At 43.2% G+C, this 27,081-nt stretch overlaps 1 protein-coding gene across 1 annotated transcript; it reads left to right on the forward strand.

Annotated features, from left to right (window-relative positions):
- The first annotated feature begins 1,716 nt into the window (after nt 1-1,716).
- On the forward strand, nt 1,717-15,465 carry LOC116315546 (breast cancer metastasis-suppressor 1-like protein-A). Its single transcript, XM_031733876.2, has 10 exons — nt 1,717-1,990; nt 2,210-2,300; nt 3,653-3,780; nt 4,312-4,391; nt 4,645-4,741; nt 10,450-10,539; nt 10,650-10,714; nt 10,810-10,849; nt 11,061-11,190; nt 13,826-15,465. The coding sequence occupies exons 1-10, from the start codon at nt 1,855-1,857 to the stop codon at nt 13,941-13,943; spliced, it is 975 nt and encodes a 324-aa protein (XP_031589736.1). The 5' UTR covers nt 1,717-1,854; the 3' UTR covers nt 13,944-15,465.
- Nucleotides 15,466-27,081: the final 11,616 nt, after the last annotated feature.

Below are 27,081 nucleotides of genomic sequence, written 5' to 3' on the forward strand. Positions count from 1 at the left end.
GTTGAGATGTTTTTGACAGCTTTAAGGTGGAAATAACAACCTTAGAAAGGTTAATCATGATCTAACCAAAATGTCATCTTGCCTTTTGAGTTAGTTCAAGTTATTGAATATATTATATTACATGCTTTTTATATTATTATATACTTTTCCAGCAGCTCGTGGGACATTTGTGAAGTTTTTTTTAGGGTATTTCCATTATGAAATAAAGAAAAAAGGGCAACACAATAACCATTTGGAGGAGCTTGTAAACCCTTACAGTTGACTTACACACTGATCAGGTATAACATCATGACCACCTGACTGATATTGCGTTGGTCCCTCTTTAGATGCCACAACCCACTACACCCTGCAGGTGTGCTGTTGTATCTGGCACCAAGATTTTACCAACAAATCCTTTAAGTCCTTTAAGCTGTGAGGTGGGGCCTCCATAGATCAGACTTGTTTGTCCAGCAAATCCCACAGATGCTCCAATGCATTGAGGTCTAGGTAATTTGGAGGCCAAGTTAACACCTCAAAGTCATTGTTGTGCTCCTCAAACCACTCCTGGACCATTTTTGCTTTGTGGCAATGCACATGTTCATGCTGAAAGAAGCCACAGCCATCAGGGAATACAGTTTCCGTGAAAGCATGTTCATGGTCTGCAACAATGCTTAGGTAGGTGGTACGTGTCAAAGTAACATCAACAAGGATGGCAGGACCCAACAAACTGATGCACTGTGTATTCTGAAACTTGCATTAACTGTTTTGGTAATTTGAGGCAGCTCATCTGTTCGATCGGACCACATGGGTCAGTCGCCACAACCTTACAGACATGAGTGAGCCTTGGCCGCCCATGTGCCTATTGCTGGTTAACCACTGTCCCTTCCTTGGGCCACTTTTGACAGATGGTGACCCCTGCAGACTGGGAACATCCCACAAGACCTGCAGTTTTGGAGACGCTCTGAACTATTCGTCTAGGCATCACAATTTGTCTTTTAGTCTCAAATCCTTATGCTTGCCCATTTTCCCTGTCTTTTTTAAAGTTCCTCATGTTATCCACTGTTTTAACCAAGTAACATGACCATGACCGTTCTGTTACTCTTCTCTTTAAGCCAACTTTCTTCTGATTGGCTGCCCCTCACAAGCTGCCTGTATTAGTGCATTAAAGAAGCCTGAAGTCTGGGATTACATAAATACGTTCAGACACACTAAACTCATTATCTGAAAATGTGGCTGTGTCATTATCAGACAGAATATAGGAAAGAAAAACATAACATGTAAGGCCTACTGATAATACAGTAATAGTATAGCTTAGATACTACAAGTAGCATCTACTTATAGTAGATTTATGGGTTAAAAAATGACAGACCTCCAAAGATAGAAAATTAAAAGGATATTTTTTTAAAGGTATGGATTTTGATCAGCACCAGAGTCTGCAGTGCCGAGCCTGTATCAATTATAGATTTGTAATATTAACAAAAGGTGTCATGAAATATAAATATAGATGCATTTGTGTAAGAGTCTCTAAATTGCTGTCAGTAGTTAACGTTTAAGTTAAGTGCACAAGAACTAATCTATGGACAAAATAAAGATTTAGTCCTCGCAAGAGACGTTTTGAAAAAAAAAAGTTTTTTTTAAAGACTACAAATCCCTGCAAGCTTCCGGTCGCAAGCTCGTTCACAGAAGCATTTGATTGGACAAACTCAGTAAAGCGCCTTATGATTGGTTGACGGTGGCCATGTTTGTATTTCCAGCTGGTAGATGCGGGCTAGCTAGCCGGTTAGCTACCTCCGCTGCATTTGGCTCTTTCTTCGGGGTGAAACATTAAAGAAGGGCCGTGCCACCCCGTTAACACCGGCTTATCTGACAGTCGCGATGCCGGTCCACTCGCGGGAGAAGAAAGAAAGCAACCACGAAGAAATGGAGGTGGACTTTCCCGAGCAAGACGGCAGCACCACAGACGAGGAGGACACCGTGAGCTCGTCCGTGTCTGAAGATGGAGACAGCTCGGGTGGGAAAAATAGGCCTTAAACATCAACCGACAGTTAAAATCGTGTTACCTACTCGAGTGTCATTTATATGTTTAACAGTGCGCGTGATTTCTCTTAAAAATGGGCTGACAGTTTGAGCTTGGGTGTGAAGTGCAGGGTGGGGTTGTCATGTGGATGAGGATAAAAAGCAGTTGTGGTGTGGAGGGGTTATCAAAGCTGTCATGTCTGTATGTGAACAGAGATGGACGATGAAGACTGTGAGAGGAGGAGGATGGAGTGCCTGGATGAGATGACCACACTGGAGAAGCAGTTCACTGACCTGAAGGAACAGTAAGCTCTCTGACGTGTTTCACACGGAAAGCAGCTCTGAAATCTGGGACTCACACTCTGAGGTGTTTTTCTGATTCACTGGGATATTCCCAGTGACATGGACTGTGGATCTTGGTCCATTTTAGCTAGTATTACTGGTCAATATCATGGATTTGTCTTGTTGGCTTTAGGCAGTTTATATAAAGACTGGTTCTGAAATGGTGTTCCAGTATGCTGTGAGGCAAGTCTCGAGGCCTATACTACAAAATAAGTTCAACATACCCACGCAGCCATCTACCAGTTTGCCCCAACATAGAGGTGTGTGGAGCGAGATCTGGAACCTATCCCAGCTGTTACAGGGAAGGAGAGACATGAGCATAGTGATGCTCAGAGACAGCTGTAAACACTGCAGACTTGCTTACTCTCTGCACACTAAAGTCCACACAATCTTGATGATGATAGTTTACAGAAATGATTGACATAACCTGCTCTGGAGGAGGTTGTTGTTGTAGATTACCATGGCAATGTACTCCGCCAAGACCTGACTGGGACTTCTGTGCATGATCTTTGTTGAACCTACGACGTAACCTATATAAGTGGCCGATGTCATTGAAACGTTTATGCTTGTGCTAGAGCATTACATGCTATTTACCATGTTGTTGTGCCCTTTTTCCCCTGCTGGGTCCCCCGCTCTTTGTTGTGGTTGGTTTTTCCAGGGTTAACATATTTGTTCCTCTAGTTTTCCCACTGCTTTGGACATTTTCCCACAGCCCTTCTGATAGTATCAGCAATCAGTGCTGAAAGCCAGTTGCAGTAGTTGTGGGCTGCCTCAACTGGTCGTGTAGTTCCATTTCTAGAGAGGTGCAGACCAGGTTATGCCATAGATTTCCTGCTGAAGCATAAATCCCCAGTAAGAAGTGAATCATAACACACCCTCGTAACACTGAAAACCCAAAGGGTGAACCTGGATTTGCCTGGATAAGACCCAACTCTTGCTTCACAGTACAGACCTCCAGTGTGCCTTTGGATTCTGTGTCATTCCTGGGTTATTACTGTCAAGGTATTTACTTATGTCATGTTTTCTCTACCAAAAATATGAAGAAATAAAATCTGTCTGAGAAATCTTTCTTTAATTAGCTAGCACAGTTGTGAAGAATGGATAAGAAAGTGGGAAAAGAGAGCGAGTGGAATTCAGGTTGGACTCAGAGCTGTTGTTCACCCATGTGGCTGAATCACAGCAGCACGGTTGGAGAGATTTCTACCTGTCATTCACCGGGCCGGGCCATGTCAGTCACATGTATGCATCAGTTCTAAAATGGGTCTGACAACAGACGTTACAACACGGTTTTAAAATGCAGCTATCTGCCGTTCAGGTTGTATAAGGAGCGTTTGAGCCAGGTGGACATCAAACTCCAGGAGGTCATGGCCGGTTGTGCCCAAGAGTATCTGGAACCTTTAGCCAACCTGCAGGAGAACATGCAGATCAGGACCAAAGTGGCTGGTGAGTCTATAGTTGTCATGGAGACGTATAGGTCTGACTGGGACCTTGACATACAAAGTTTACATTGTATTTTGTGAACCCAATTAAATTAACAGTATTTCTGCAAATATTACTTACAAAATATGGTCTGACCTCCATCTAAGTCACAAGTCCAAGCAAAGATGGTCTGACTAAACAATACTGAATCATGCAGGCTGGAAAAATTAGGTGCACCCCTGAAGTGAACTTGTTTAAGAGCAGTAATCTCCATCAGAGCGTTTCTGTAGCTTCTTTTCAGATTTCCACAGATTTCATCAGTGCTTCAAGCACATGTGTGTCGAGCTTGACTTATGTGTAGAGATCCTGATCATTTAAAGGGTTCACTATATTTTCTTGGCATTTTAAATGGGAATATAAACCTTTAAATACTTTCTCACATCTCTGTAACTGTCCCAAATGAGGAGGCTATTGAAACTGCATATATTTCACCTCCTTTATGTACGACTCTCACCTATCGTACATAAAGATTAGATTTGTATTATTTTTTTCCAGGGATCTACAGGGAGCTGTGCTTGGAGTCAGTAAAGAACAAATACGAGTGTGAGATCCAAGCAGCGTGCCAGCACTGGGAGGTGAGAGGCCAAGTTAAAATACATCTTGTTCAAAAACAGAGAATTCTTTATCTTTTTTCTGTTCTTTGAAGTAGCAAATAGATTTTTCAGATGTTTTGCTTAACTGTGGAGTAAATTCAACCGAATCCTACTAGTGGAGGCCATTTGACTGTTTTTGCTCAGTATTGGTGTGTGTGTGTGTGTGTGTGTGTGTGTGTGTGTGTGTGTGTGTGTGCATGTGTGTGTGTGCATGTGTGTGTTTTCTGCCTTCTAGAGTGAAAAGTTGCTGCTGTTTGATACTGTGCAGAGTGAGTTGGAGGAAAAGATAAGAAGACTGGAGGAAGACAGGCACAGTATCGACATTACCTCAGGTAGCAACAAGAACTTCTTGTTTTATTATTCTTTTATTGTTATCAAGTGTTTATCCAGAGTTTAGTCAGGAATTGCCAAACATCTGTCAGAAGGTGGGTCTATGGCAGGGGTCCCCAATCCCAGTCCACGAGGGCCGGTGTCTCTGCAGGTTTTAGATCTCACCCTGGGTCCACACACCTGAATCACATGATTAGTTCATTACCAGGCCTCTGGAGAACTTCAAGACATGCTGAGGAGGTCATTTAGCCATTTACATCAGCTGTGATGGATCAAGGACACATCTAAAACCTGCAGGGACACCGGCCCTCGTGGACTGGGATTGGGGACCCCTGGTCTATGGTGACTCACATTTAGGTTGCCTAGCTGTACTATAGAGATTGAAAATGTGACGTCATTGAGGGGTAAAACCGCAAAGGATTGTGGGAACCCAAGGCAAGAGGTACTAGCGCACGCAGGCTTTCAATTGAAATAAGTTACACAGCGATAAAAGAAACAAAAATGCCAAGAACCTGTTGTATTATTAACTGCACAAGCCGGAGAAGCGACAGCGCGTGAAGTCGACGGAAATGCGTTTGGTTTTATCGGATTCGGCGTGGAAGAGAAATTCTCCAAGCCATGTCTCCGAAGTCACGAAGAGGCGACGGATGGCCTGGATTGCCGCTATCAGAAGACCTAATATAACGTTCGAAAACACTCCACCTCACATGTTAGTCTGCTCCAAGCATTTCCACAACGGTAAGTGTTTTGTGGTATTTAATACGTCTTATATGGCGCTGAACAGAAATCATCACGCTATGCTCCTTTGTTTATTGTGGCTCTGTGTAATGTTTGCTGTATTTTGTAGGCAAACCAGCCTACGAAATGCTGGAATGCGATCCAGACTGGGCACCCTCTCTCAAACTGGGCCACACACAAGTTAAAGCTTCTACCACTGCTAGATTTGATCGGTTAAAACAGAGATCGAAATCAAAACAGCCACGAAAAGGCCCGCGTTCCTCTGGGGCAGAGACAGCTCATGCAGGTGAAATCCATCCAGGTAAAATTGTCAATGTACATAAATAAATACCACTTTTTCCACATTAAGCACTGTCTTATTTTTGCACTTTCAATGATCTTGTCTTTGTCTGTGTGCATGTATGTCTTTCAGCACCAGTCACTACGGAAACTACAGCTGAGAGCCAACCACAGCAGATAAATCCAAAGCACCAGGATGAAGATCTGCAGGAGTGTAAAATGTGTTCTCAAAGGTTACAAGAAATAGCACACCTTCAAGAAGAAAACCTAGTGTTAAAAAAAGAACTGTCCAAAAAGAAATTAGACATGGAATTCTTGAAAGACGAGAACTCTAAAGTTAAATTCTACACAGGGCTGCCTTCTTTTGCTTTACTAATGGGGTGCTACAACAAATCAGCCCGAGCTTGCCAGACACTGACAGGAAAATTTCCCAGTTTCAGATGCTCTTGCTAACTCTCATGCGTTTAAGACTCAACCTTCCGATTGCACATATTGCACACCTCTTTGATATTAGCCGGACAACCACTTCCACTGTGTTTAACATTACTGTAAATGTGTTGTACGCTCACCTGAGTCCATTGGTGCACTGGCCTGGAAGACATTGCATACAGGCCAGTATGCCACACCAGTATGTAGAGATGTTTGGTGACCGGGTGACAGTTATTATTGACTGTTTTGAACTGTTCATAGAGAGGGCACAAAATTTACGTGCCATGGCGGAGACATATTCAACATACAAAAGTAGACACACAATGAAATATCTCATTGGGATCACACCACAGGGGACCATCTCTTTCATTTCTAAAGGATGGGGAGGGCGTACAAGTGATAAACGAATAGCGGAAACTTCTGGCTTTTTACAGAAGCTTTCACCCGGGGACATAGTGCTCGCAGACCGGGGTTTTGATATCAGGGAAAGTGTTGCCTTAATGGGTGCCACTTTAAAATTCCAGCATTTACACGGGTCGCAGTCAGCTACAAGCAAAAGATGTGGAGGACACACGAAAACTGGCACATGTCAGGATCCATGTTGAACGTGTTATAGGCTGTCTACGGTCCAAGTACACTATCCTAAACGACACCATCCGTCTAGGTTTTGTGGTGCCATGCGAAGGTGAGAACATGACTTTGCTGGATAAGATAGTTGCTGTATCATAATGCGCTCACAAACATGTGCCCAAGTGTTGTTGTAAAGCAAGCAAGTGATGAATAACTGTTTTCCAATTTGGTCTTGTTTTGTTGTGCAGCTATGTTTTTAACAAAATGAAATAATAATGCACAACGGTATATTATTTTGCCTTTGTCCTGTAAGCTTCGATAGTAACATGTAAAACTTGTCAGTTATAAATAAAGACAGTCCTGATGAATGACTTGTGCAACACTTACTTTATTTGTATTGGTTCTGACACTGTATATTAGTACAGTCTGAAAAGAAAGATTGCGTATGGACATAAAGAGATAATAATTTACAGCACAGCTGTAGAGTGCAGTGGTGTGAGACACATTTATTGCAATTTTAACACGTTATAATAATTCACTGTGCGTAACAGAACAACAGATAACAAACCATAAAGTGCAGAGTACAGGAAGATGTGTCCACCTTAATGTGACACTAAACATGAAATCACAAGAAAGTCCTTCAATATAAGAGTTGTCTCAGAATGTGTGTAACTGAAATACTTTGATTAGTTTTCTATGCAAGCTTTTGTCTTTCTTTTTTTTTTTTGTCACGGTGACATCCATGTAATGTGGCCCTTGTGAAACACTGGTTTCTGGATCACTGTAGTGATTGGCCAAGAGCTCAGGCATCACAACTTTGTAGAAAAATCCTGAGCGACAGGCAACATTTTAGTCCACAAGTCTATATCTGGCATCACACGTGTAACAACACAAGCTTTTGTTGTCCACACAACAATGTCACAAAAGTGTGACTTTGTAACATAGATCTGTGTTTGTACCTGCTTGTAGTAAATGTGTGTCTTTTTCAACTCAACCCTTCCATCTTTTAACCCCAAACAAAACCTGTCATCTTCACAGGCCTGCAGGAGGTTGTTGTTGCGGTGTTTATATGGGCACTTAATTTCACACATCCTTCACCACAACATTCACATTTTACGAGCGCATCAGGGTGGCACCTAATTCTGGGAATGCGGGGTTGATTATGAAACCACACTTATCAACTTTAAGTTCTCTATGCTGCACCTTTCCTGTGAGGTGTACCACTCGCGTGCTGTGTTTTCATTGTCTCTTCCCACTTGAATTGTTGCGGTTCTTGGTTGGAGAGCTGATGTGACAGTTTTGTGGGTAGCACACTTTCTTTACAGTTGACAACGCAGGACTGGCAGTGGAGGTGGACACAACCGCATGTATGTTTGACGCAGTGATTCTTCCTGCTCGTGCTGTGTGCCAAAGGTCACATTTGTGCTGCTCCCTGGTTTTCTCCTCCAGTGCCTCTGCCTCAGCCTTTGAGACAACGACACAGTGCTTCAGACGTTCACAGTGCTGCAGAAGGACAGATAGCTGACAGCCCTTCAACTGTGGGTCAAAGATGCGTAGCAGTGATTTGGGGAGGACACGAGGCTGGACAGGGTCAGCATATAGGTGGCAGAAGTCCTCCATAACAGCGCATAGGCCTGACCGGTTTTCATGCATGAGATCTGTGAGAGACTTTAAATCGGCCAGTGTGCGCACTTGTAGTGAGCTGCCACCAGTGCGAGTCCGGATTTTGGGTTTAGGAGAACAGTCACTTTGTCCAGCACTACATGATTGGTCGAGTGCCCTTTTTCTTGCTGCACTGGTGGTGTAGTCAATTGTGTGGCCTGGTACTCCTTGCACTCTCTTGATGTTGGAGGGCATAATCCAGTAAGCTTTGACATCTGTCGGCGTGATATTACCTCGTAGACGCACAGTAGTGTCAACTTTGTAAAGGAGAGCCGCTACATGCACACACTTCTCTGCCACACCAGCCATGCATGTGCAATGTGCACTTTCAACGTCCCCATTAGATTGCAGAATAACCCAGGGCTGAAGAGGCTTTTGGCTGAGGCGCATGGAGTGATTTACCTGAAACAGTCAATGCAGAAAAACATGTTTGTGAGGACAGAATGTACAGTAAATGTGTAGCTTTGCATAAATGGTAAATTGTCCTGGCAGAATATTGCGTATCGCTTCTGTTATTACCATGGTACATAGACAACAACATATACTTTTATTCACAGGATATATGACAGATTTTTGTCTCAGTGATTGCCCAGTACGATTACAGCATACAATATTATTATCACTGCTACATTTCTGTAATGCATACCATATATTCTTTGCACTACTAATTAATTACCGTGAGCTAAAAGGTCCTATTTATAAACGGTTCACGAATGTGTATTTATGAAGACGATTTGTGAGACAGGTAAACTTACCGTTGTGCGTACGATGGTCTTGTGCTCAACACGGTGCATTTCCAGGTCCTGTACCCATCCGTCCGTGAACTGCACCTGGGCCTGTTGCAGTGACCTGAAGTTACTAAAAACTTCATGAGTGTATGCACTCACCCAAGAACCATGTAATTATAAATCTGAGCGTGGTTAAAGTTGGGCAGCACGCTGATGTCTTTTGTCCAGTCTGTGTGCTCGTAAGGGTCTAACCCTTTCACTCCTTTGATTTTTTCCAAGTACCTTTTCTTTGCCTTTTCCTCGAGTCTGTCTTTGTACGGACCGGCATTGTTCTCCTTCGTTTTGTACATTATTTTTTGGTGAGAAAAGAAAAAGCAAGACGGTATTGGAACGTGAGAAAAAACGTTTTGCGGTGCTGCAAATGCTTGCATTTGATGCGGTAATTTAAATGTCCTGCCTTCACCTCCCGGCATGCAATGCGCGAAAGTCACGTGGTCTGTCAATCTCTATACTGTAAATAAAAGATGGACAGGTACAGCTTTAATTCTGCAATGCTTGTGATGACCTGCGGGGACCCACGGCTGCACTGCTCATCTGATTTATAATCCCAGTAATGACGCCTGATGAGTTTATTGTCAGTTAAATCTACACTGTTTCAGAAAACAGAAAGGGAGACTTTTTAATTGGAGTGCACCAGGGGTGGGGCCTCGAGGGCCGGCGTCCTGCAGGTTTTAGATGTGTTCTTAATCCAACACAGCTGATTTAAATGGCTAAATGACCTCCTCAACATGTCTTGAAGTTCTCCAGAGGCCTGGTAATGAACTAATCATTTGGTTAAGGTGTGGTGACCCAGGGTGAGATCTAAAGCCTGCAGGACACCGGCCCTCGAGGCCTGGAGTTTGACACCCCTGGAGTGCATCGTCAAGTGAATGAAACTTCTGGGATATCAGTGGGATCAGTTAAGGAGCAGAGGGGCTTGTTAATGTTTCAGCTGCTTTGGTGTTAATTAGAATAACAAATGGTGAATGAGACAAACCCCAAAACAGGATTGTTGTTTCACTAGTTTTGCATTCGACCAGGGTCAGTGTCACTGCTGGTAGGTGATCCTACAGAGGTGGCCTGAGGGATGGACGTTGTCTGGTGGAGCCTTCCTAACAGATTACCCAGTTCTTATGAGTACAGATATCCAGCATGATTTTGATCCTTGTTGAAATCTGATTTGTTTTCCTTCAAGTTTTTTTGAGCAGTGTAGAAGGAAGTGGTTAAATCGCACAGCTGTTTTCCGCTCTCTCTCTGTTCTGCAGAGTTGTGGAATGATGGATTGCACTCACGGAAGAACAAGAAAAAGGACCCGTTCTGCCCGGTCAAGAAGAAGAAGCCCGTTGTTGTTTCTGATATCCTTCGCTGCTGTTCTGTCCTTGTCTCATTCATCTCCACACACAGACGTGCTGTTAAAACCGATGTTTTGTTTGTTTTTCCTGTTTTTTTCCTCAACTTCTATCACGGCCTTATATTGTTTACATGCTGCAAGACCTGGATATCCTTGAAGACTGGACTGCAATAAGAAAGGTATTCTTCTGAAAGCAGAGTTTGTCACCTGGTGAATGTGTCCAAGCTGTGATTTAACCTTTCAAGTTGTGTCTGTGTCCTCCTCTCCCTCACAGGCAATGGCATCACTGGGGCCCCACAGGGTGAAGGTGGATGGTAAGTTCCTCCTCGTCCTTGGTTACAGTCGATACCTGGCTGAGTGTGGCGATCGACCCGCACACATGAGGGGTTTTGACTCAGTACTTTGTGCTCAGAGGAGACTGCCTCCTTTTTTTAAATGCTTTTTATTTCTTTTAACCTTACTCTGTCCCCGTTGCTTGTCTTGAAACTTCTCCATCTCTTCCTCTTTTTCCTGCTCTTTCTCCAGTGCCTGCAGTAAAGCCTGACAGACATCACCACGTGGCACGCTCTGAGGACGGTCGACTTTTCTATGACAACCAGTGGTACTCCAGGGGACAGGCCATCTGTATCAACAGGAAGGACGAGTACCCAACTAGGTGTGTGGGAGGGGGGTATATTGGAAACGGCTTCTAGTATGAATTCTGAATGTGTGTGTTTGTGTGTGTGCGTCTGCTCGTGACACAATGTGCAAGGCTACGTGACCGAATGGCTCTCTGGTCACATGCTGGGGAGACAATGTGCCTACGAGGCTGAATGTTTGTGGCTGCACATTCTGCATCGCGCCCTGTGTGCCGTCTGGAAAGGATGCGCTGTCAGTAGAAGGCACGCAATGATGCCACATCACCTCCCCCTCGCTTTTACCGCCACCACTGAGTGATGAAACAGGCAGGCGGCTGTTATGAGCAGTTAGAGCTGTGATATGGCAGCCGTACACACCAGACAATATATAGGCAATGTACTTAAACTTATACAAATACACAGGAGCCAAGTTAAGTATTAAGAACTGCAACGACAAATGCAGCTGTTTTCTGCAGATGTGTTCCAGCACTGTGCTCTTGAACTACCAAGTTCTTGTTAGAGTCTCCAACTCCACAGCAGGCCGAGATCGTGTAGTTGGCGTAGCTCTGACCATGTGATGATGTGATGAGATCCTTCCTGTTGAAGCAGCTCAGTTCTGAACCTGAACATCACGTCTCTGTCTGTAGTGGAAACTCATTCGTTTTATGCAGGTGTGAACAATTTCCTCCTGTCTGCCTTTCACAGAAAAGGTGCTCAACATATCTGCTGTGCTGCAGTAGTAGAGGAAGCTCTTCTAATAAAGGACTGAATGAAACGTTTTACAGAAGGATGATGAAGCAATTTACAATCAGTTAAACATCTTGTCCTTTTTTTAACCCTTTACTAGGTAAGAAATGGCTATTCTTCAGTATATTCCATTTCCAGATCTCATGTAACAATAGTACAGTAAAAGGATCCTGCAGCAGTGACAGAAGTATCAGCAATTTCATCCATGTGTAGAATGAATCGGGTTTCCAGTAATGCTGCAACAAGGAGCCAGTCAGAGCAGCAAATGAGCTGCTGAAATAAAAGCCAGGAGAAGAGCTCACATGACCAACACTGCTAAAAACAGACACCTGATATACGGGCAGCTATTAATTAACTGTTCTATGTGGGAAATACTGCAATTATTTGAGAGTTGCCAGAGTTATCAAAACATCAGAAGGATAAAATGTTCACGTCTTTATTTAGGTTTCAGTCCTCTGTGCAGCTCTGGACTCGCAATGATCCAGTTATTTGTGTTCTCCTGCGTCAGGGAAGACATGGCAGACAAAGCAAAGCCTGAGGACATGTAGACACCCGAGGCTGGGTGTATGAAACACTCGTGTGTTTGCAGCTCAGATCTGTGAAATCCAAACTGAGGACACACGGTCTCAGATTTATAAATCTGTGTATACTCTTCGTTATTTTAGATTTAGGACTCATTATTAAACTTATTAAACCACAAATTAGGCCACTACTTATTACATTGTTCTGCCAGTTTTATGTTTCATTCTTCACTATTATTGGCTAATGATTGGAACACAGAAGTAGCCCAATGATAACAAAATAAAAAATCTTATTATTAAGTAACTGTTCATGAAATAATTATAATTTAAAAAGGAGGTTTAAATCACATCTGCATATTATTCCATTAAGAAGTAAGTGCGTTTTTATAACTGTCTTTAGGATTATATGGAATGGTTTGTTTTTCAATGCCTTAAGCTCATCTACCTGCTCCTGGTCATCCTAATCTCAACCTGTCTGTCCACTTGATTGTACAATGTCTGTATTAGAGCAGTGTTTTTTAGTGTTAGTGTTTTTTTCTCTGCTTATAGAAGTGTGGAAGCTAACGGCTCAGGGAGAGTAAGAGAGGTCACTTCTGCACTGTAGACTGTATATAAAAGATGGAGCACTTCCACAATGCCTCCGACAGTTTAGATCAGGGGTGTCGAACTCCAGGCCTCGAGGGCCGGTATCCTGAAGGTTTTGGATCCCACCCTGGGTCAACACACCTGAAACAAATGATTAGTTCACTACCAGGCTTCTGGAGAACTTCAAGACATGTTGAGGAGGTAATTTAGCCATTTAAATCAGCTGTGATGGATCAAGGACACATCTAAAACCTGCAGGACACCGGCCCTCGAGGCCTGGAGTTCGACGCCTGTGGTTTAGATACTTTCACTGTGTAGCAGGGTTTAGGTGTGCAAAGACGTCTGGAGCAATGTCCTTTGGACAGATGAGACCAAAGTGGAGATGTTTGACCATAATGCACAGGTGCCTCATACCAAAAGTGGTGGAGGTGTGATGGAAAGAATCAGTTACACAGTCCAGAGATTATATCAAAGTGATTGATATGCTGTGGCGGGATATTTAGGACAGCTGTGCATAAACGAATGGCCACAAGCCTCAGTGTTGTAAAGAAGAGGGCCAAAAATCCTGAACAACAATGTGAAACACTGATAAACTAATCAAGAACATGTTTAGGACACCATCTATTAAATCTTTGTTTTCTAACCAGAACCCTGCTGAGCATTACAGAGCACGTTTGACTTTGGCTTCCTGCTTAGAAGCTACGTCCTCCAGTGTCTTTGCACACAGTCATCACACACACACGTCTTTGGCATTTGAGAGGACTGGGGGTCGATTGTTCACTGACGTTGTTGTTGTTGTTGTTTTTTGTGTGTCATGCAGTGCCATCATCACCACCATCAACAATGATGAGGTGTGGTTCAAACGACTGGATGGCACCAAGTCAAAGCTGTACATCTCCCAGCTGCAGAAAGGCAAATACACAATCAAACACTCGTAAATGAAAAACACACGGCCACATACAAAAACCATCATCTCTGCTGCGTTTGTCTTTCTCAGTGTCCTTTTCCATGTGGTATTTTTGTACATTTTACTACTACGACACACACACATCTCATTTCACTCCCTCTGTGCACAAGTTACAAACACATAAACTGACCCTTCTGCTATAAGGAGACGATCTTCTCTGTAAATATGTATCTTATCGACAAGGTCACAAAGTGTCATTTTCTCTGGAACGGAGATCAATGCAAAGTGCTGCTAAACAGAAAGGTGAAGAACCAGAGCATTAGCAAACTGTGAACCACAGAGCTCAGTCGCGTGCCTTTCTGAGACTAGACAATGCCTCGGCTGATGGAGGGGTTTGGGGGGGGGGGCGGAGACAGAAAGTCCTGAACAATATCAACGCAGTGAAGCCATACTCTGTACTGGGTTAGCACCAGGAGCAGGGGAAGTGAAGCGGGTTAGCGAACGTGTGAGTGAGAAACACTAACGCCATCAGCAGTGTGTTTGATTTGCCTCTCCAGACGCACCAGTTAGACTTGAATTTCATGCTCGTACAGAGCCTGATAGATCTGTATTGGATCCCCAGGGACCCCAGACCAACTTTAATTTAGTTTAAAAAGTGTAACAGAATCAATATTAAGTGAGTAGTTATATTATGAACACGATGAGAATAAAGCACCCCAGAGGATTTATTGAAGGGGAGACACTGTACTGAACCATCTCTTGATCTTTTAGTGTAATCTTTTTTTTCCAGCGCTACATTTTATTTTTAAGTCCAAACCGATCAGCAAGGCAAACACGACAGTTTAAGTTTACGATAAAGGGAGCTGCCCTGTACATACAGACGTCTGTGTGGTTGTGATTCTTCTGTCTGCCTCCTGTCATGTTGCCATTTGTCTGACTGTGCCTCAAACTTCCAGACTTTAGTTTTAAAAAAGAAAGAAACCTCCACCTCCCAGGTTCGAGCTGCTTTTTTATGTGCTGGTGGAGTCAGAAAAGACTCGAGTCTGTAAATCGTAGTGCCATTTCATGCAGTTTTTCTGTCGTGTTCCCCATCCTCCCTTCTTGTCCTTTATGTCACCCCTCTGTCCTTATTCCACTGTGTCTTCTTCTTTGGTGTAAGTAAAAAACAGTTTCTCAGCATTGATGTATTTGATGTGATTTTCTTTTTTATGCATGTGTACGATCCATCCAATCAGACGTCCCTTCGTACGTGTAAGTTAGGTTCGATTAACTGAAGGAGATCCTGCTTTGCATTGCGTTTACCGTGCTCTTTGTTTTTTATCTTTGCAAACATGTTTTTAAATGATGACTTGCCAACAGTATTGTAAAGAGAGGTGCTTGCAACATTTATAAAGGAGGGGAAAAGTATGCGTAGTCTTGGCGCATCAGTGGACATGTTTTTCATTTGTTTGTTTGTTTTAACCTTTTTATGCATCACGGTTCTTTTTTTTCACATTACAGGTAAAAAAATAAATAAATAAAATGTGACATTGTGCCAATGCATGTACAACTGATTAAAGACTTTGTGTCATTTGATTTGATGAGTCTAATCTGCACATTCTCATCACCGGGCCTGACCTTCAGATGCTAGTGTTAGCTTTACTGTTCTTTCTATACTTTTAAAGAAGAAGGAAAAGGAAAGCGTCTGTGCTTTGAAGTGGTTACAGTATCATTGTGCACTGCTCAGCTTGACTCAAGCTGACTTCTTTTGATTTTACAGCTTTAGATGAAAAAAGAAAAAATTGAGCTTTGCATAGAACTTTATATCCTATTAGATTTGGTCTAGCATGCACAAAAAGCCCAGATACAATCTTACATAATACTCCACTGAACAAAGAGAGAAAGTCCCTGATGCTGCTCAACCCAAAGTGACCTCTGAGGTGCGGCGAGCCAGGCTACGCTCCTCTGTGATGGAGGAAAAAAAGTGACGTATTTTGAAGGTATTTGCTGATCTAGTCTTGTTGGATAATGGCTCTTTGCTCTGCTGTGCTGTTCAACCTCTCAGTCATGTGTTTCTGCCAGAGGGCCAATCACTAGATTAACCACACATTCTGGTATAGATTGAGAATTGGCGCTGATGTACCACTTACCACATACAAGAAACCACTGCAGCCTCTGATTGATCTATCGGGAGTATTGATCAGATGCAGCAGTGCAGGCTGGAATTCAAAGGTACCATTCTAAATCAATATTTTCATATGTTCTATGGCATATATGCACCAATCAGGTATAACATTATGACCACTGGCAGATCTGAATAAGACTGGGATATATTTGGAAGCAAGTGAACATTTTATTTCAAAGGAAAAATGGACAAGCATAAGAATTTGAGCGAGTTTAGATAGATGACTTGGTCAGAGCATCTCCAAAACTGCTGGAAAAATAAATGCTGGCTATGATCGAAGGGTGTCAGAATCATCACAGTTTGTATGCTGCAGACCAGTCAGGGTGCCCATGCTGACTCATGCTGGAAGAAGCTGGTCTGGTCTGATGAATCACGTTTTCTTTTATATCATATGGATGGCCGGGTGCATGTGCGCCACTTACCTGAGGAACACCTGGCAGCAGGATGCACTATTGGAAGAAAACAAGCCAGCAGAGGTAGTGTGATGTTTGGGGCAATGTTCTGCTGGAAACCTTGGGTCCTGCCATCCATGTGGATGTTACTTTGACCTACCTAAGCATTGTTGTAGACCATCTGTACTCTTTCATGGAAACCCTGCCAGCACAACAAGTTTGAGGCGTTGACCTTGCTTCCAAATTGCCCAGATCTAAATCCAATCCAATCAATCATTTGTGGGATATTCTGGACAAAGAAGTCCGGTCCACAGCTGCACTGGAGCTGCACGAAGGTCCAGTCCAAGATGAATCAGGCGCGATGTTGAACTCTGACTTATACACAGCTGTTCTTGAGTCCGACGGCAAAAATGTGGAAGTGGCGAATAAGAGGTTGTAAGAAAATTACTACTATGGTCATACCAGGTCAACGTCATGAAGTTTAGAAAATCCCACAGTTCAAACTAGCACACATTGTGTCCTTTGTCTGACCAGAAGGTGTCAGTAGTGTTCCACAATAGAGAGGAAGTATCATCTGCACTAGATGGGAGGAGAGAGGTGGCCTGTTAATCTGGGGCACCCTGCTGCTGAAGCCTTCCAGCTGATGAGAGGGAGAGAGAGAGGAGGGATGAAGACACAGTTTGATCACAGCTCGCTGGCCACGGCTGCTACCGCAACAGAGAGAGAGAGGGAGAGGAAAATCCCCATCACCGCGTCAAAGGCAGAAACGGCAGTAAGCGACGGTGCTGTCTGTCTCTGCACAAGCCGTACAGCACTCTCTCTAGAGCTTTCTTTGAATCTGCTTTACATCCTCCTGTCAATGTGCACATGAAAGCATGCGTGAATGTGGTCAGGGAAGGATGGATGCTGTTAGCTTCACAAACGACAGGAAAAAGAAAAACGAGGGGTTTCTAGTGTCTTGATTGTGTCTGTATAAGTGCATGTTGAATCCTGCGGTCAGTCCTGAGGTTCTGGATGGTTCTGGGGAGCCGCCGCCGTGACGAGTCAGGTCCTGACAGACGAGAGAGGTTGGGCCGTCTTCAGCTCCATCTATACTTAATGAGTAACCAGAACTGCGGGGTCATTGGGACGTGTTTACTGCAACACTGGGGCTAATTAGACCGTGAAAGTGTCACAGTGTGCTAAATTACTTATATCCCTGCCCCTTTGTGTGATGTATGTGCTCCATGTGTTTTCAGGAGAGCGGCACTGTGCATTGTGCATCTCTGTGCATGCATGCATGGGCTGTGTGCCGAGCCTGTGTGGGCGTGCGGCTTTGATAGCGATTGTGTAAGAGAATGTTAAATGCACGCGTCCATAAGTTACCATTAAAGGCATGAAGCATCACCTGCATAGATGTGGAGGGAGACAGAGAGTGAGGTGGATTCAAACGGACAGGGCCGCAGCATGCATCCTGCGCTCCACATGAGCCTGGCTAATGCTGGCAGTGGCAGTGGGCAAGGATTCACCATCAGCGCCCAGTTTATCTCTGTTTCTCTATCTTGTCGTTCAGTTATGGAAGCAAATCTGAATAACCTAATGTGCTGTTACAGATTTTTTTTCCCTTGATGCCGTACTAACTAAAAGATAAATCTCTGCAAATGTTTGATGGTTACCGCCACATGCTCAAAGCAGTGGGATGACAACAGGAAGTAATCAAGCGTCTTTACCCTCAGTACAACAACTACTACTATAGGGAGCTCAGGAAGTAGAGGAGGTCATTTACTAATTGGAAGGTTGGTGGTTCGGCCTCTGACTGCTCCAGTCTACATCGGCGAGATATTGAACCCCATTCATCAGAGTATGAATTAGGTATGATGTACTCAGGTGTAGGGGAAAACAGTTCCTGTATGAATAGGGGTGAATGTGCGAGTAGAAAAGCATTATGTAAGAAGGAATCCATTACAAGTCTCTCTATTTTCCACATTTTTGCTTTTTGAAAAGTGAACTATAAAAAAAACGAGGATGAGGCTGGTGCATGAAAAATGTCAGACTCATGCTGTCTAAAACACAGCAGTACATTGTGAAGGACGAAAAGAGCATTAGTCAACTTTAATTGGCCCAGGGTTGGCTGGAAGAGGAAAAAATGTCAAGTCCCCCCCGAGATTACCTGAAGGTCTATTTTATGAGGCATTGCTAGTTGCACTTCGCGTGATGTTTGCTACCTTTGCTTGTAGGCTTACTTCCTACCCATGGGAACAATCTGTGATGGCTCTGAAGCTTGTCTCAACCAGCACTGATATCAGCTGCCAAGCCCTACAAAGCACAAACAGTGGTTTTTACACTATTTACGTGCTCATTTAATGAACCAGTGTTTGTAATGAGGAACACAGAGCTCCACGCTCCAAGACTTAACGTGAACAAACAAGCCTAACTGGGTCTTATCCAGTATCCTGGCATCTTCAGCCTGTTCCCAACCTACTGGATGGGTTACCATTTCAGCAATATTTGAGATCAAATGAGTTGTAGCATGAAAAGTTTCCAGAACTTCTTCCTAGATGACAAGCTGTGGTGAAGGTTGGAGCTGTCACTGAGTCCCAAGCTTCTGTTGCTGCTCTCAGATCAGCTAGACATGATCCACGACAGCAGTGATACAGCCAGGTCTTCATCGGTTTCCTGCTCTGACAGGTTCACTGTCACCTCGGGGTCATCTAACCTTAGGAATAGACATGTTTGCTGAGCTGTGGACACCCCATACTAGGTTGAGGCACACAGATGGGGGCCTCACAGATGAAGGACAAGAGTGCCCTTCATCTGAGACTCCGACATAAACAGGATGCATCGTGACCCCGGCAGTGGAGGGGGAAAAAAATAGTGTTTGTCTCTTTAACAGGCAAAACAGCCAGGCTTTCAGAAGCAGTGTGAACAGAGGGAGCTGGCCCAATCTGCTCTGTTCTCCCTTTCCTGTCTGTCACAGGAAAGGGAGAACTTAATCTACTATTAAGGTGTATGCATCACTGATCTGTTCTTGTTATGTGGGGTTTGGCGAGAGTTTATTTTTAGCCACCCTCTACTGAATTTGACTAGAGCATACTACATCCTGTGGTTCACTCCTCTGCCCCTCAGTAGAAATTGCCAGTTTTTTACCCATTGGGAGGGTACCTCTGAAGCCACTATCCATCAAATTTGACAATAGGTAATAGGGTGAATAATTCATGCGTCGTTTTGTGCTGCCCAAACTGCATCCTTGTTGAGATGTCTTGGGGAGGTGCTGCCAGAATCTGCTCTCTTGGCCAAGGAATAGTAAAAGGTTGTGTAGGTGCACAGCGGCTCAGTTTCAGTGCTTTTCCTCTGCAGCTCTACAGGGGACAGAGAAATGGAAAAACAACAGCAGAACTTTCTCTATGTTGCAGACAGAGTTACTAGTAGAAACCTCGGGTGCTACCATTGGCTGTCCAATGGGAACCTAGGGCTGCAGTGTTTGCTGTGTAGGTTTAACAAAGGAGTGCAGCAGCAACAGGCTCACTCAGTGAAACATCTGTTCAGGACATCTGTAAGTTTGTGATTAAAGAGTCTTAGTGCAAATTTTACTCTAACCAGGCCACCTACAGCAATTACAAAAAAACTGTGTATCATGCACTGGTGCACCATTTTCAGTAAGATAAATATACTGCATCCTGTTGGATTATCCCCAAAGGTGAATGTACTTGGAAAAATTTCCTCTATGCAAATCTTAAACGTACAGATGCATGAGAACAAGTGACAGAGGTGTTGGAGTTCACAGAGTTCACAGCTGTAAATGATCAGTTTAGCCAGCTAACACTGGCATATTTCCAGTGCTCGATGAGAGTACGCAACCTGTTTGTGGATTTTGGTGGCATTCCTCATTGACCTTTTTCTACCTAAAAATAAGTACCTCAGCCTCCTTTGAGACTCTGCTCTTGTTCTGTGAGAGCGCAGAGATAATTCATTTCCAAAGTTATGCCTCCTGCCGACTCGATAGCTCAAAACTGAGGAGCTCCAACAAGCTCCCGGGCTCGTAAGTGTCAGGTTTATTTAGCTGACCAGACGAGGTGGCGGTATCACCTTTCAAATCCACACCCGCTGTCCTCAGACACCATACAGTATCTCCTCATTATGTCAGGTCTGATATGCAAAGTAGCCTCGGGAACTACTGTAGCATGGCAGTGGCAGACAGGGCCAGGGTGTTTGTCTGTGTGTGTGTGTGTGCGCGCATTAGAGAGGATGTGTGTGTTTGTCCTTCTCTGTTTGTATTTTTGTGTTTTGAAGGTTTCCCAGCTGGTGGCAGGACTGTAGCAAAGATTTTACATAGAGAGGCTATCGGGTTGTCGTCATTGGCTCAGACAGATAAAACACACACGTCTTATCCTCCTCTCGGAGACTCGGCCTTAATATGAAAATGTAGTCAAATGGCCAACTGGCATCAGCAGCTGGAGACTACATAGACTTGGAATAGGCAGCTTTGCTGCATACAGCCTTCCTTTCTTTCACATACGTTTCCTGTAATGCACACTGCAAATGCGCAGTGGTGTGAAAAAGTGTTTGCCCCCTTCCTGATTTGTCACGCTTACATGTTTTATATCACCAAACAGAGCCATCATACACAAATGGAGAAAACTTTTGTGTATAACTGTGTTGAAGCTTCCCAGGAGAGACCGGCCTACCAAAATGACTCCAAGAGCACATCGACAACTCATCCAGGACGACACAGAAGAACCCAGAACAAGAATAAAGAACCACTGGCTTCACATGTCTCAGTTAAGGTCAGAGTTCATGATTCAACAATAAGAAAGAGACTGGGCAAAAATCGCCTCGATGGGAGAGTTTGAGGAGAAAGCCACTGCTGACCAAAAAGAACACCGAGGCTCGTCTCACATTTGCCAAACAACATCTCTATAATCCCTAAGACTTTTGGGAAAATGTTCTGTGGACTGACGAGACAAAAGCTGAACTTTTTGGACAGTTTGAGTCCTGTTACGTCTGGAAAAAAACTAACACGGCATTTCAGAAAAGGAACATCATACCGGCAGTAATGGTGGTGTTAGTGTGTTGGGCTGGGGCTCCTTGTTGCCTCAGGACCTGGAAGACGTGCTGTGGTAAATGGAACCATGAATTCTGCCGTCTACCAAAACATCCTGAAGGAGAGTGTCCGACCATCTCAAGCTGAAGCGCACTTGGGTTCTGCAGCAGGATAATAATCCACAACACACATAAGGACCTTGGCGTGGCCTAGCCAAAGTCCTGATCTGAATCCCGTTGAGATGCTGTGGCATGACCTCACAAAGGCAGTTCATGCTTAAAAACCCTCCAATGTGGCTGAATTACAACAATTCTGCAAAGATGAGTGCGGAAAAATTCATTCAGGGTAGCGTTGACTCACTGCCAGTTATCGCACACGCTTGATTGCAGTTTGTGTGTGTGTATATGTACATATATATATATATATATATATATATATATATATATATATATATATATATATATATATATATATATATATATATATATATATATATATATATATATATATATATATATATATATATATATATGTGTGTGTGTATGTATGTACATTTGGCCTAAAGGTGCACATGAACTTCTTTACCGCCTGCGTGTTTGTGCATAACTCAGTGTGCATGTTTGTGCTGGACACAGAATCAGTGGAGTGGGAAACAGAAAGCTCACCCAGCCATTTGGCTGCAGTCCTAATTGGCTGCGTGCTGTTGACAGGATGCTGACGGAGCACATCGCTTAGACAGGTACTCTTTTTCCGCTCTTTTTCATCTTTCGTGTTTTTGTAAAGATCTCCTCAGAGGAATTTCCTGCTTTACTCATTTTAAGCTTAAAAAAACTGAAGTGGTGCCCTTTGATAAAGCTCATTTTTCCTTTGTTTCTATTGTTCTGATAGAGAAAATGGGAATGTGGAAGCTGGAGTTAGTCCAGCCTTAATGAGACTATTCTGTGCTGCTTGTCGGGCCTCGTGGTTTACTGTTTGGTGACCTGGTTGGCCTTTGAGTGTCTGCATATATGTATGTGTATATACAGGGATTCCTTTTTATGTTTAGCATGAGCAGGCAAAGGTATACATGCATATCGATGCCGGTGCAAATGGCTAATTGACTTTGCACATTAAAATATAGGAAAACATTTTCCCATCCCAACATCCTGAGCTCACATATGAGTACCACTCATCATAATGGCATACTTGACTCTTAAGAACACACATGCCCACAAGAGAACTTTTGATAGACGGCAAAGACCACAGTGAGAACGGAAGAAGGGGAGGGGATATAAGCAACATCTTAAATGAAGCATGTCAAAAGACGGGACAGCTCGCCGCCTCGGGATGCTTTTACCCAACACTTTACTTTGATGGGTCACAATGCTCGCACATAAGGCACTTCTTTCTCACTCTGCCTGTCATTCATGAATACCTTTACTGAGTCTGAGACCCTTAAGGTTTCTGTGCACGCTGTGTACATTTTACGTAAGGTTATGTCACACACTGTATTCACTTCAGAGGTGTAACAGTGCTGCGTTCAGTCAGATATGTTCAGAAAGAATAACTCGGCATCATCATATCTGTCAGTCAAGACTCAAGAATAAAGGAGATGTGCTTTTTGCCATCAGGGCGTCGTAGTTGTGAAACATCAGCTACGTCAGGATCACCCTGTATTATTTTTCCCAGCTATTTCCTGCTCTTACATTTTTCGCAGTGTTGGGATTTTTTGTTGTTTTGGGGGTGTTTTGTGCACAAAGCGATACTTCACCATTTTTGTGGTAAAACAGGCTCAAGTCCTTTCAGACCTCCTTCCACTAACCTGAAAGTAAAAAATAAAAAAAAGTCAGCAGATAGGCCTGCACAAGAATTTGCACTCTCACTCTCAGACCTTTCTAAAATCACATTTTTTCCCATGTTCGCTTCGCTTCACACCTGCACATCCTTTTTAAAATCTCTGTAATATGCAATGAAGGCAGTCTGTGACATTTCAACTCAATGACCACTAACGAAGGTAATCTGTGCTTAACAAGGGCTAAAGTTTGCTTGTTGCTTCCAGCTGTTTCCAGAAGTCTTTCCTTGAAGTAGCAGCTTAAACACTTCCAGTATACAGAGCTGCAGCCATCTGCCAAGAGCAAAGTGCAGGTTTTCTGGAAACAGTGTTGGAGTTCGGCTCAGTGAGAATCAGCTGAAAGGTGAAGTGTCGGGAACTTTGTGTAGATAAATATGTGGTCAGGTAGCTCATAACGCCGTGGAGTTTGCATGGTCTCCCTTTGTCTATGTGGATTTCCTCCACAGAGAAACACAAAACATCATTATTACCTCCGCTGCAGAGGTTATGCTTTTGGTAGCGTTTGCGTCTATGCGTGTCGTTGTTCTGTCTGTAAACACGATAGCTCGTAAAGTTTTGACTGAATTCTGATTAAACTCAGTAGGGGTGTCGAGTGGGGTCATTTTAACAATCCGTTAAACTTTGGCTTACATCCACCAAGGCCTTCAAGGTCAACTTTCAAATATATTGGTTGAAAATTGACAAAAATCCTAATAACTTAGAAACTCACTAACTTAGCACCAGTGTTGGGTAAGTTACTTTAAATTAGTAACTTAGTTACATTACTAGTTACTTCTCTAAAAAAGTAACTCAGTTACTTCAAGTTACTCGTTACTTTCAAAGTAACTAGTTACTAGGGAAAGTAACTTTGGTTTTACTCAGAATTCTCTTGTTAATGTGTTGCTTCCATAACTGGATACCCAGCAAGATTGCCAGTCTTCTAGCTTGCTTACTTGCCACAAGTGCACTGTGCCACCTACCAATAGAAAGGAAAAAATAATGTGCACATTTCCATGAGAGAAATCACGCCTGGACCGTCGTTGACCGCCGCCATGATTCTAGCCTGCTTTTACATCCAACACAAAAACTGCAGTCGTGGTGCTTTTGATTGTACTCAGAACTCAGAAATTCTGCCTTCTGAATAGGAAGATGTAGGTAACACCAGACTGCAGATGAGCTGCATACAGAGCTGGACTGGGACAAAACAATCGTCCCGGGCATTTTGACTAGAGACCGGCCCGCCATTATAGGAAAAATCATAAAGCCTTTGAATGAAAATAAACACTGTTGTGACAGTGATGTACACTGTTCTGATGGTATATATGTATCAATCTATCAATTGTTTGTTGTAAGACTCGGATAATTATTTTTTAAAAGCGAGACATTTTAAATGAGAATAATAAAGAAAAGTATTTCCTTGTGCCCCCTTTTCCTGTTAATGCCCTACCTGCCCCCCCTGGCAACACTTTGCTAGACCCGCCCCTGCACAGTTACCAGCTGTCAACTATGTAGAAAAGGATCCTGGTGTTATTTGTCTCTCAGAAACAGTTCATAACTTCCTTCAACTCATTCATGTCACCTAACAGGTAAACCTGTTTCTCCATCACCTGTTCAGCTCTGATGATTCAGTAAGGACATCTCCTGGTTTCATCTTCATGTTTCCTCTCACCAGATAACCAAACCGATATCATGACCAGCAGCTTTACAGCTGTGGCTCCAGCAAACATCAGCTGATACTAGAAATTAATATTAAATAAATTCTAACAACAGCTGATCAAGCTTAAACGTGCTGCTGTTGTTTAACGCGACATCCGCTGGTTTCCTCTTTCTGGCGCAAAGTGGGCGATAAACAAACAAGAGAGAAAAGCCGATCAGCTGATCATTGATCAGTTTCGTGATTGAAGTAGAAACGGGAGAGGAGAGAATGAGAGAAGAAGAGGCAGCTGTGCAGCTTCAGCTTTGTGTCTTTTTCATTGTAGCTGAAGTCCGGGACAAACTTTTCACCTCAGTACGAAACGCGTAATATTTTCTCTGAATACCAGACGATTCTGTTTTTTATTGGACGGTTGGCAACTCTAATAATTAACCGTATGAACAAAATAAAGTTCAACATCAGTAACATAGCACCCACCCAGCTGTATAGAAACTCCGTCATGCTAGCTAGCACGCAGTACGAAAATGTCAGCATACCGAAAATAAACTCCACCTAAACTTGGTTTATATCTGACTCCGATAGACTGCAGGTCATAACTTCTTACCTGAAGTTCAGTTCACCTGACACGCGGACCGGCGGCCGCTTCGGGTCTCTCCTCTTGCCTCCCTTTTCCTTTATCCACCTGCTGGCCTCCACCACTTGCTAATGTTACTGAATCTGTGGAAGCTCCGCGATATCCACCACACGAAGTAACGAGTAACGTGTTCCTGGTTTTGGCATAATAACTAGTTACCGTGCTCATTACCACAATAATAACGTAGTTACTGTAACGCGTTACTTAATAACGCGTTAGTCCCAACACTGCTTAGCACTGTATATAGATTTAAAATATCATGTCACATGTGACCTCTGACCTCTTATTGAAGGTCAAATAAGATCAAACTTTTATAAAATGGTTTTTACTGTGCCACATGCAGCAATGTGCCAGTTGTTTTAGTTTTATTGCCATATTGTTTTTTTACTGCATATTTTACAGATGTTTCACGTGGTTTGTAGCAAGTTTGATGCCAAAGACGAGGAAATACTGCAGCTGTAATAAATCTATGCTCAGTCAAGAGATTAGCTAAAGAAGACGATTGGCGTATAATGAAAAAAGGACTTTCACTGCTTTTAAATAACGTTTTGTCATGGTCATAATCGACAATGCGGCTTGTGGCCTCAGAATTATTGTTAATTGCGTACTTCTTTCAGGGAATGCTCTAGAAAAAGCAGGAGACTAATGTGTAAGGCCCGTGGGAGCGTCTGCTTTGAGAGGAGCTGAAGCGTTCTTAATTCCCTTAAACTGGAAGGAGAGTTTAAAAGGTGAAACTGCTGTTTGGCTGAGTGCAGGAAGGAAGGCAGACAAATTTCAGAGCCATCAGGGGATGACCCCGCATTTTAAAGTACAGTCTCTTCTATGTGTTACGCCCTCTGTTATGTTACATCACCTTCTTCGTGCTTTATGTTTATTTTTTGGTTGTTGTTTTTTATGTTGTGTCACCTTTCTGTTCCTAACCATTTACTGACTCAGCAAACAGCAGTAATAACAGAGTAGCTCACAGATTGAGAGGTTTAATTCTTAAGTCTTTATTTTTTCTGCTTCAGATGAGTCACTGACTGACTGACAGGATGACTTGGAGACAAAATGACTTAGAGGACACAGGATGGTCCAAAGTTCAGTATACTCAGAGTGCTGAGAGCACACCTCCTGTTACTATATATATAGCTTTTTAAAATATTCAGAGGATGTTCCAATTTTAATAAAGCTCTGTCACCAGAACTGTTCAAACCAAGTGAGCTAATAACATGTGACATCTGTGATCCCTTGTGTTTTTCCCTATTTGAGAGCAGCGTTTTTGTGATTTTCAAATACATTTGTACCCGTCCTCAGTGTGCCATCTTCCCATATTACTACAATATATATTGTATTAAGCTAATGACGTTAGATGTGTGGGTTTATAATGTTTTCCTTACACTGGAATTCCAGGAAGACATTTGGGGTTTACCACAAGTGCATTAACAAAGGTTGGTGCCAAAGAGGGTATTACTGTGTATTTCTCCCCTAAGGGAAATTATTATCATTGTACCAA

The sequence above is a fragment of the Oreochromis aureus genome, linkage group 15 (genome assembly GCF_013358895.1).
Source record: "Oreochromis aureus strain Israel breed Guangdong linkage group 15, ZZ_aureus, whole genome shotgun sequence".
Taxonomy (NCBI): Eukaryota; Metazoa; Chordata; class Actinopteri; order Cichliformes; family Cichlidae; genus Oreochromis; species Oreochromis aureus.

Coding starts and splice junctions, on each gene's coding strand:
- LOC116315546 (XM_031733876.2), top strand. CDS start 1,855: ATGCCGGTCCACTCGCGGGAGAAGAAAGAAAGCAACCACGAAGAAATG. Junction 1,991..2,209: donor TGAAGATGGAGACAGCTCGG/GTGGGAAAAATA, acceptor GTATGTGAACAG/AGATGGACGATGAAGACTGT. Junction 4,742..10,449: donor CAGTATCGACATTACCTCAG/GTAGCAACAAGA, acceptor TCTGTTCTGCAG/AGTTGTGGAATGATGGATTG.